Below are 9,930 nucleotides of genomic sequence, written 5' to 3' on the forward strand. Positions count from 1 at the left end.
CTAGCAGAATACCATTATAACTTTCAACTTTACGACACTCTGACTCCATATAATATAAAATAACGACTTATCGACTATTAAATTAATTGTCGACTATTTTAATAGTCGATTAGTCGACTAATCGTGGCCGCCCTACTGTCAACCGATTAAAAAAATAACCCAATTAATCGCACTTTTGTGTTGTGATAAATCACAATTAATCAAAATGTTTTACTGGGTAAATTTTAGATTGAGACAATATGGATCAAATCGTCCACTTTTTGTAAAAAAGCGATTGAAATAAAAAAAATAGCAAGATTAGATTACTAAAAACAGATTTAATATGTATTTATGATGTAAATAACCATGGTCTAAGAAGGAAAATACCCGACCAAGTGTTTTAACTCACGCTGTAGAATCCTGAACCGCAGAGTTAAAGCGAAGGACTGTTTATTTGATTGATTTGCGTTAATAAATATGAACGCGTTAATTCTTTTTGATTAATTGCATGCGTTTATGTTTCAGCCCTAAAATAATTACACAATTTTGTCAAAAATGTGATAATAGACAGTATTTAAACAGACAAAAAAAGGTTAACTTAGCGTTTAATTACTCTTTAAAAGCTCATCATTACCCAGAAACTGAATCTGCACATCTATCCTAAAACATTCCTGACCCTAACAGTACCCTGGTCTTCACAGAGCGCCGGGACTCTTACTTGAGCTCCTTCCCGACATCATTGTGCTGCGAGTCCTCCAGTATCTCCGGTAAACTGGTGATGATGTCCCTCTGAACTTCCACAGGAGCTACTGACACCAGCTCCAGGAGTTTCACTGACAAACCCTGAGAGAGCAAACAGGAAGGATGCAGACGCAGAAAGAAAACACCCTTCAGTGTCCAACGTCACACCACGAAGGAGTCCGTAGCGGTTCGATACCTTAGCATCCACGATTCTGTCCAGCCACTTCAGCTGGTTGATGATCATTCTGGGGACACTGAGACCTCCATCCCCAGAGCTACGAAGTACAGAGAACACTCAATAAATCTATGGGGTCAAATCAGGATCTGCTTAAAGTCAACAGATTGAAGAAAAAAAAATCTGTTTTAAACTTGATATAACATATTGAAAACTTGAAGGAAATACTGAAAATATGAAATTTATATATAAAAATTTGAAACTTGAATTAAAAAAACACAAAATCTGTTACCAATAAAAAAAATCCCTATTTGTACTTTTAACTTTTCCTTTTTTCGTTTCTCCCTCTTTGTTTTTTCAGTTTCAATTCTGATTTTTGCTGCTGAGCTGATCCTAATTCTACATGGGGGCGGGGCTTTGAGTTCCCCAAAATGTATCCCATGATTCCCCCACAGGTAACCTCGATGTGACGTGTTTAGTGCTGCAGAACGTCGTCGGTTTATGTCTCTCATCAAACTTAGGGAGAGCAGCTTTTTTACCTCGCTAATATCACGCTGCAGCTTTTCATCCTAATGCTTGACTTATTTTTATTGGAAAGTTTGAACAGTGAGAATTAAAAAAAATGAGAGAAAAGTGTAAAAAATATTCATGTGTGTCTGAGAAAAGTGTAGAAAATGTGTAGAGAGGAGCCCTCTGTCACTTCATGGGAAACAAGAGCTCATAGCTCCGCCCCCATGGAGAATTAGGATCAGCTCAGCAGCAAAAACTCAAAAATCTGAATTGAAACAAAAAAAACAGAGAACTGGAAGCTAACGAAGAAATTAAAAAAAAAGTTACAAGTACAGTTTTTTAAGTGGTAACATTTAAATGAAATCTATTCAAGTTTCAGTTTTGTTTCAAGTTTTTAATACTATTTTTTTTTTAAATTTTCAATAATTCCTTCAAGTTTTCAAACTGTATTTTCAAATTATTATTTTTTTTTTTCAAATTTACAATCTTGTTTTTCTTTCACTTTAAGCTGATCCTGATTTCCTCCAAAAGGCCAAAACCAAACCCGTTAAAGGAATGACTGACCTGTCGAGCATGAACTCTGGGATTTTCTCAAGCAAAATGTTAATAATCAAAGTCTGCAATGAAAGAAGAGCAAAACACATCTAGAAATCCGGAGAACGTGTCGGTATTTTTAGTGCAGGTAGATCCCAAACCTGCAGCGTCTCGACGCCCAGCAGCATCCGCAGCAAGCTCTCCTGGAAGGAGCTGGAAGAGCTGCAGCGTGGAGGAAAGCATGAATCACTGATGGGAGCTGCACTGGGAGGGGGGAGGAGCTTAGAGCTCACCTGGAGTCTCTGTCAGACGTCTGAGGGACACATGGAAGCAGGCAGGTCCTCAGAGCATCAGCATTTTCTATGTATGCCTCCATGCTGGAGACGAACTCCTGAATGATCTAAGAACCAAACGTGTGAAAACATCAGTGGTTAAACGGATCTGTGGATGGGAGAGCGCGGGCCGCACACTCACGCCGGGGAACTGAGGACTCTTCTGCAGCTGCTGCTGGATTCTCTTCTGGAAAACCACCAGATCAGCAGCTGGAGGACAGAAGGACACGATGACGAGTGAGGAACGGACTGTGGTGACTGACCTGAGAGACTACTTACTGGTTTCATTGGACTGGGCGTCATGCTTTAAGGTGACTCCTGCCTTTCTTACAAAGGCAACAAACACGCTTTCATTCGTCTCCACGGCAACAGCCTCTTTAGCTGATCGACCAGCGCTGCGGCCCTTCTTTGGTTCTGGAGAAGACAAGAAATGATCTCATTAAAAAACGAGAAAAAGGAAGAAATCAACATGTTTAGAGCGGGATTTCAAACAGCAAAAAATAATTAACAAAATGTATCCTATTTTATTTTGGATTATTAAATCAATTTTTCTTAAAACTGTATATGTATTTTTCAAGCATTTCTAGTTTTCTTCAGTTGAGACAGAAAGTAAAGACAAAATTATACTTTATGAAACCAAAAAAAAAGTTTATTTATGGTCAAAATGTTAAAACTAATTATTAGAAGAAAGTCTCACAATTAAAACTTTGTATATAATGTAATCCTAAAATCTTTATCTATAAACAGAAATGTGAAAAACATCAGAATAGTACTGCTGGTAAAACAAGACTACAAAGTAAATAGTCATACTAAGTAGATATGTTTTATATGTGGTATGAGTGTAAGGTTAAATTCATTACATACACCATTTTAATTATTGTTTTAGTGAATTTCTGTTTGCTTTCATGTTTTATTGTTAACTTGTGATTTTTGTTGAAATAATCAATTCAGTATTTTTTCTGTTATAACTGCGGATATTTATTTTTTTAGCTAAAAAAATCATTATTGTGAACACTTGACAGTCGTTTTAAATTTAATTAGTCTTCAAAAACTACTCCAATGAAAAAAATTGTTTTCAGCACATTCTTGTATTCTTGTTTTTCTGATGATGGAGGACATAAAGAAAATGAAACCAAAAATGGAATTTCTTAGTATTTGTGGAGTTAAATCGTGAATCAGGAGCAGATTTTTAAAAAATGACATATGAAAAATATCATATTTGTGGCGTAGAAAACAGGCTGGGCGGGCCTCAAGCTTCCTGCTCCGCTCCATTCTGATGAATCTATAAATAGATCCATGAACGTCTTTGTTTTCCTCGTCTGATCTGGATCTAGACTGTACGACTGGATAGTTCTGGTACTGATCACCATTTCTGTTGCAGCTGTAATGTTAGGTTGGGGTGTGAGGGGCTGTAAGCTAGTGAGAGAGAGTGTTAACAAAGGGATGATGGGAAATGAGAGCAGGCATTCCATCCCAAATCGGTGACATCATCTGTGACTCTGGGCCAAATCTTCATTTTTGGAATTTCTTCTTTTCTAAATCAAAAAGACTTTCTGAAATAATCTTAGATGAGATGTCAGTCGGACATAAACAGGTAAGGATGTAAATCTTTTGCTTCATCGCATTATCAGTCTGCAGAAAAAAACAGCAGATTTACCTGATTATTAATTAAACATTTTCTGTACTCACTGGCGGCTGTAGAAAACGTTTCTTCTTTGTCCACAGATGAGCGGCGTTTTCTCCTCATCATCTAATAAAGTACAAGCATAAAATGTGTGAGAACTGCGCAGTATGGCTTCTGTTACAAAACAGCTAACCACATCATCAACAGACAGCTTTAGCTAGCTACATTTAGAATCCACCGACTTTAGTTTTTATGTGTGCGAGAATCAAATTGTGATATTATGGCTTTAAAAATAATTATAGTAGCATAAACATACTTTTTCTTCTGTGTTTTTTACAGCGAAATAATCCCACAGACAAACACCGGATTGAAGATCCAAACAAACTTCCGCGCCAATGCGCGCGACGTCTACGTCACATCCCGTTCCACTTCCTGTTGTCAAATGGATACATAAAAAGAACAATTTTACTCCCCAAAATCACTCAATGCTATTTTTTATGTTATTTAAATTATATTAAATAATCAAAAAGCATTTTACCCATTAAGGATAATCTTTTTATGGGTCTAAATCGGTTTAAGGCAAGCTTTATGTTAAAGTGCGCTTGTTTTAGTGAACAAGTTGCTGCTAAGAGGCGGGGCTTGAGCAATCTGCCTTTAAATGTACCTGAAACCTGATATCGGTCTACGCCGGTGAATAAATCAAAGCAACCACGTTTTGAAACATCAAAGGGTGTTTTTGAAGAAGATGTCTATATGATACGTTCTTCGTGTCGCCCAAAATTGACTTTTACCAAGCAAACTGGGTGACTTTATCATCCGTATGTGTTTTAAATATTACGTATATAAATGTATAGTTAAATTAAAACATAAAATTCCGAAAGTAAGATACACATGACATTAGCATGAATATTTACGACATATTTTTTGTCATGATGATCCCAGAGACTCAAACAGACCAAAAATCAATTTTTATAATGTGCTTTAGTAACCAAAAGAAAATACAAATGTTATGAGGGCAAATGAACAGCATTAGAAAACTTAGCTTTTGCTCAAATTCGCTTTTGACAACTATTGAGAACGCATGCGCAGTGTGCGAAGATAATTATCTTGACGGAAATGATGGGGTCTTTGATATTTAAAGAGTGGCGGAGGAGGCGGAGGCACCACACAACTGTCCGGCGGTCAAGATCACGATCAAGAATGGCGTCCAAGTTCTACAGTCTCACGGCTAAACTGTTATCCGGAGAAATGTTTAATTTCTCGTCCTTACAGGGAAAAGTTGTCCTCATAGAGAATGTGGCGTCTCTCTGAGGCACGACCACCAGGGATTACACCCAGATGAACGAGCTCCACGAGCGCTACGCCAGCAAGGGGCTCGTGATCCTGGGAGTTCCCTGTAATCAGTTCGGCCATCAGGTAAGCCTTCAATGTTTTCTTCAAACTTTATTGACAATTTCTGTCATCATTTTGCAGTAAAGCTTTATTTATTACAGTTTTTTAATCTGAACTTCATGCAAATTAATTCCATGCAAATGACTGACCTTTTTCCACACCATTTCCAAGAGTGAAAGTGTTTTATATTATTATAAAAAGTGTTTTGGTAAATGTTAAGTTAAGCTTTTATGAATTTTTTACTTTTTATGAATGGTTGATCAGACCTAAAACATCAAAGATTGTTGAAAGTTTGAAAGGCAATAAAATCAATCAAATGTTAATGATCAACCCACAGGAGAACTGCAAGAATGAAGAAATCCTGCTGTCCCTGAAGCACGTCCGTCCCGGGAACGGCTTTGAGCCAAAGTTCCAGCTCCTGGAGAAGGTGGACGTGAACGGGAAGGACGCCCACCCTCTGTTCGCGTTCCTGCGGGAGCAGCTCCCCGCCCCCAGCGACGAAGCCGCATCCCTGATGAACGACCCCAAGTTCATCATCTGGAGCCCCGTGTGCAGAAACGACGTGGCCTGGAACTTCGAGAAGTTCCTCATCGGGCCGGACGGGGTGCCGTTCAAGCGCTACAGCAGGAGGTTCCTCACCAGCGACATCGAAGGCGACGTCAAGAAGCTCCTCAGCCAGATCAAGTAGCGTCTTCAAGCCGTCCACGAGCTCTTCCCTCCAACGCCGCCTCTGTGCTTCCCTGCATCCGATGGCTGCTTTGTTCTTTTACTGAATGAAGACGCCCTCTAAAACCAGTGTGAGGAGGGCGTCTGATGACGAAGAAAAGGCCAAACGTTCTCAGCTGCATTGGCTGCATGTAAAGCAGAGTTGTGGTGTGATTTTCTAAAGACGACCAATAAATGTTTTTAACCAAATCGTCTGCTGCCTGACCCTGAATGATCTCTTCTGAAGCATAAAACCCCTTCAACTGGGGTCAGACATTCCGTAGTAATCCAATTATGTCTTGTTGGCTTAACTTTTTCTGGGAGACGGTGGGTAGAAATCAACTCTGGGTTGGCGCCCACGCTAATCCAGACTGTAAACAGTCAGCATGACTAGCAGGTTGCATCACCTGCTAGTAAAGATGATTCAACAATGAAAGCAGTCTTTGAACATAATCACCTCTTTCGTAAGAAGCTGATATGCAATCAGCGTCTAACCCAGAGGTCTGCAACCTTCTTCACTTAAGAGACATTCGGTTTGATTTCTCACCGATTACAACCCAGTAGGAGCCACAAAATCTTAAATCAGGCTTAGAAAAATAAGACACTAGATTGCACTAATTTATATTTGATGCTATGATAATTAAATTGAAAAAAAATTCATTGTTTATAACTTTTGACATTGATTCACATGAAGTCCTTTCAAAATAAAAGAAACCCTTCACCATATCTAAACGCAGAAAGTCTATAAATGGGAAGTGTAAGGTAAGTAGTGATTTAAAGAAAAAGTAAAGTTTATTTTAACTTTTGTGGTGCATCTCAGCCAGAAATGTGTAAATCTGGGATAATGATACTGTGAATGCTTTTTGATGAAAGTAGCCGTTGAAGATATTGAAGCTTTTTGCTGGAAATGTTGACACAATTTATTTTAACTGCTGAAGGGATTTGCTGAAAATCCAAAAGCTATTTCATGTTTTTTCCCCCAATTGTCTTTTTTTTCAGGAGTTTTTCCTCACAGAGAAGGAGGGTCTAAGGACAGGGATGTAAGGTTAACTTAGTTTAGCAACTAGCAATTATAATTTATGACTGACTTTATGTCTTTGTACAGTTACCAGGAAGCTTTAACGAGGTAAAACTGAATTGAATGTTAAATTTGTTTAAAGACTGAAAATTGCATTAAAGAACAATTGAAGAGCGCTGAAGTTGAATTAAATTTCTAAAAAATGGTAGTGAAATTGCTTTAAAATCCCTAACGCATGCAAATTTTGCAAAAATATTTAGTATGTTGCTTAAATATGAGCTGAACTCCAAATTAGCCCAAAGACCCTTAGTAGAAAAGCTAGCTTCTTGCTTAAATAGCAGCTAAATGCCAAAATAGCCTTCCAATTCCTCATTAAACTAAATTAGTTAAAAACGTTAGCATGTTGCTAAGATAGAAGCTAAAGTCTAAATTAATCTAAAAACTCCTGTAGCTAAAATTTAGCAAAATGTTAGCGTATTGCTAAAATATTAGCTAAACTCAAAATCAGCATAAAAAACCTCAGTAGATGCCAAATTAGCAAAAAGCTAGCTCGTTGCTTAAATACCAGCTAAACTCTAAAATAGCCTAAAATTCATCAATAAACTAAATTAGTCAAAAATGTATATGTTGCCTTAATAGAAACCAAACTCTAAATTAGCTTTTAAAAACCTCAGTAGATAAAAATGAGCCAAAAATGTTAGCTTGTTGCTAAAATATAAGCTAAACTCCAAATTAGCAAAAAAAAAAAAAAAAGAAAGTTAGCTTGTTTCTTAAAAACTAGTTGAACTCCAAAATAGCCTAAAACTCATTCATACACTAAATTAGTCAAAAACGTTAGCATGTTGCTAAAATGGAAGCTAAAACTCTAAATCAGCCTAAAAACCCCAGCAGATAAAAAAAAACTAGCCAAAAACGTTAGCTAATATATTAGGTACTCCATTTTTATTTTTTTTACTATAAAAGAGAAAAACGGCCCATGAATATATTTAAAGGATTGTTGCTAATCTCCTTAAATTTTTGAAATTTGAAGACTTTCTCATTCATTTCCTACGGGGCAAATTTAGCTAAATATTTCAAAATCTATTTTTATGAGCACAAAAAACAAGCAGTAATGTCCTGAACAAGCTCAACTTTTTGATACAAAGTTTGCTGAAATCACTGAAAGTGTAAATGAGTTTTTAATAACTTTCGGAAAGAAGCAGGAGAATAGAGCTAGTTAAGTGACCCTTATAGACTTTAACAATATGGTGCATTTAAAATCATGGAATATTTTTAAAAATATGGCCTCTGGCTGTGCTTACCGACCTCCACTTGATTTTCAAAAAAAATCTGTCAAAATGTTTCACTCCAACTTTGTTCAGACTGCTTGTTGGAGCATTACAGTTACTATGGTCAGGACCCACACAGTAATAGATTACTTTCCTTTTTTTTGTTTACTGTACTTACTTTTTACTTAACATACCTCTGTAAAATAAAAACATTTTATTTTTCTCTATCCACAGAGCCCCTATGAAGGGTGGCTCCAGAGCCACAGGTTCAACTTTTCAAAATCAAAGTACAAAATAACTTGATTGAGGCTTCATGTCTTTATTGCAACATTAACTTAAATATTTCTCAGTTTAAAAACAAACGGGTTAAATGTTTATTTACACCTCCTTTTGAGTATGACTTCATTTTCTGGATATGTGAGCAAAAACAAAAAAATCCTGCAGAAGAAAAAATATTTTAACTTCATACTATTATAAAGAATAAAAACCAGGAAATTCCATCTTTAATTTTATTGTTTTGATGGGAAATAAAGACGTTCGTAAATCACCCAAATGTTGTTCAGTTCAGATGGGACGAGCAGATAGTCGCTCGTGTCAAGGAGTGAGCTGAGGTTTCATAAATAAAGCACCGATGTAGACTCGTTTATTTTGTTGAAGCCAGTGTGTTTCACAAAAACTAAGCAGCAATTCATGTATGCATAAAAACCAAGCTAACGGATCTGGAGGTGTGTCACACGTCACATCCTCTAATGCTGGAGGCCACACACACAGCAGGTTGATCATTACCTCATTTAGACTTAAAGGTGCCTACAAGTTTTTTTAACTCCTGCTCGTCTTCCGTTGTGATTACAAACATTTGTGCATGCATCACAGCTGCTCTTTGCAGCTGTGATGCATGAGCAGATGCCTGCAGGAGCAGGCGCCTGCACGAGCAGATATAATGCACAAGCAGATGCCTGCACGCGCAGCTGTGATGCAGGAGTAGACGCCTGCAGGAGCAGCTGTGATGCATGAGCAGTCGCCTGCACAAGCAGCTGTGATGCATGAGCAGTCGCCTGCACAAGCAGCTGTGATGCATGAGCAGATGCCTGCACGTGCAGCTATAATGCAGGAGCAGACGCCTGCAGGAGCAGCTGTGATACATGAGCCTGCACGGGCAGACGCCTGCGCGGGGAGACGCCTGCGCGAGCAGACGCCTGCGCGGGCAGACGCCTGCGCGGGCAGACGCCTGTGCGGGCAGACGCCTGCACGAGCAGACGCCTGCACGAGCAGACGCTTGCACAAGCAGACACCTGTAGGTTTAAAGGTCACCCTCTGAACCACAGGTCGTCCTCAGGTCACAGGAGTCAGTGCGAGTTTACTGCACTTAAAAAAAGGATTGCATTGAACTTCTCAAGGACGTGATTATTGAAGATAAGTCTAGGCACAGTGCCAGCATCTGGCTAAATTCTGCTTTATTTTTCACATAAATATCTCAGAACGCTTTGGTTCAAACAATGTGCATTTGGCTTATTTTTTCTAAGTATTTTTGTGGGAAACTTTTTTTTTTTTCTCTTATCTATACATATGAGGGCACTTTAACAATATGATCATCCAGTGAGAGGATCTACATTCCTCTTAGTTTGGAACTATAGTAAAACTATAAATCAGCA

At 38.1% G+C, this 9,930-nt stretch overlaps 2 protein-coding genes across 2 annotated transcripts in view; one reads left to right on the forward strand and one right to left on the reverse strand.

Moving 5' to 3' along the window:
* fancd2 (FA complementation group D2) overlaps positions 1 to 4,340 on the reverse strand; it is a 25,529-nt gene extending 21,189 nt beyond the window's left edge. The window contains exons 1-9 of the mRNA XM_024270127.2: positions 4,212 to 4,340; positions 3,961 to 4,021; positions 2,551 to 2,685; positions 2,414 to 2,481; positions 2,233 to 2,339; positions 2,101 to 2,161; positions 1,970 to 2,022; positions 917 to 995; positions 698 to 822 (exon numbers count right to left, since the gene is read on the reverse strand). Coding sequence (XP_024125895.2) covers positions 698 to 822; positions 917 to 995; positions 1,970 to 2,022; positions 2,101 to 2,161; positions 2,233 to 2,339; positions 2,414 to 2,481; positions 2,551 to 2,685; positions 3,961 to 4,021 — 689 coding nt within the window. The 5' untranslated portion in view covers positions 4,212 to 4,340. The remainder of the gene's footprint in view (positions 1 to 697; positions 823 to 916; positions 996 to 1,969; positions 2,023 to 2,100; positions 2,162 to 2,232; positions 2,340 to 2,413; positions 2,482 to 2,550; positions 2,686 to 3,960; positions 4,022 to 4,211) is intronic.
* A 699-nt stretch (positions 4,341 to 5,039) lies between these two features.
* Positions 5,040 to 6,202, forward strand: gpx1b (glutathione peroxidase 1b). The gene is made up of 2 exons (XM_024270129.2): positions 5,040 to 5,311; positions 5,625 to 6,202. Exons 1-2 carry the CDS (start codon positions 5,096 to 5,098, stop codon positions 5,973 to 5,975), a joined length of 567 nt encoding a protein of 188 aa, XP_024125897.1. The 5' UTR covers positions 5,040 to 5,095; the 3' UTR covers positions 5,976 to 6,202.
* Positions 6,203 to 9,930: the final 3,728 nt, after the last annotated feature.

Source organism: Oryzias melastigma, linkage group LG5 (genome assembly GCF_002922805.2).
Source record: "Oryzias melastigma strain HK-1 linkage group LG5, ASM292280v2, whole genome shotgun sequence".
Classification (NCBI taxonomy): Eukaryota; Metazoa; Chordata; class Actinopteri; order Beloniformes; family Adrianichthyidae; genus Oryzias; species Oryzias melastigma.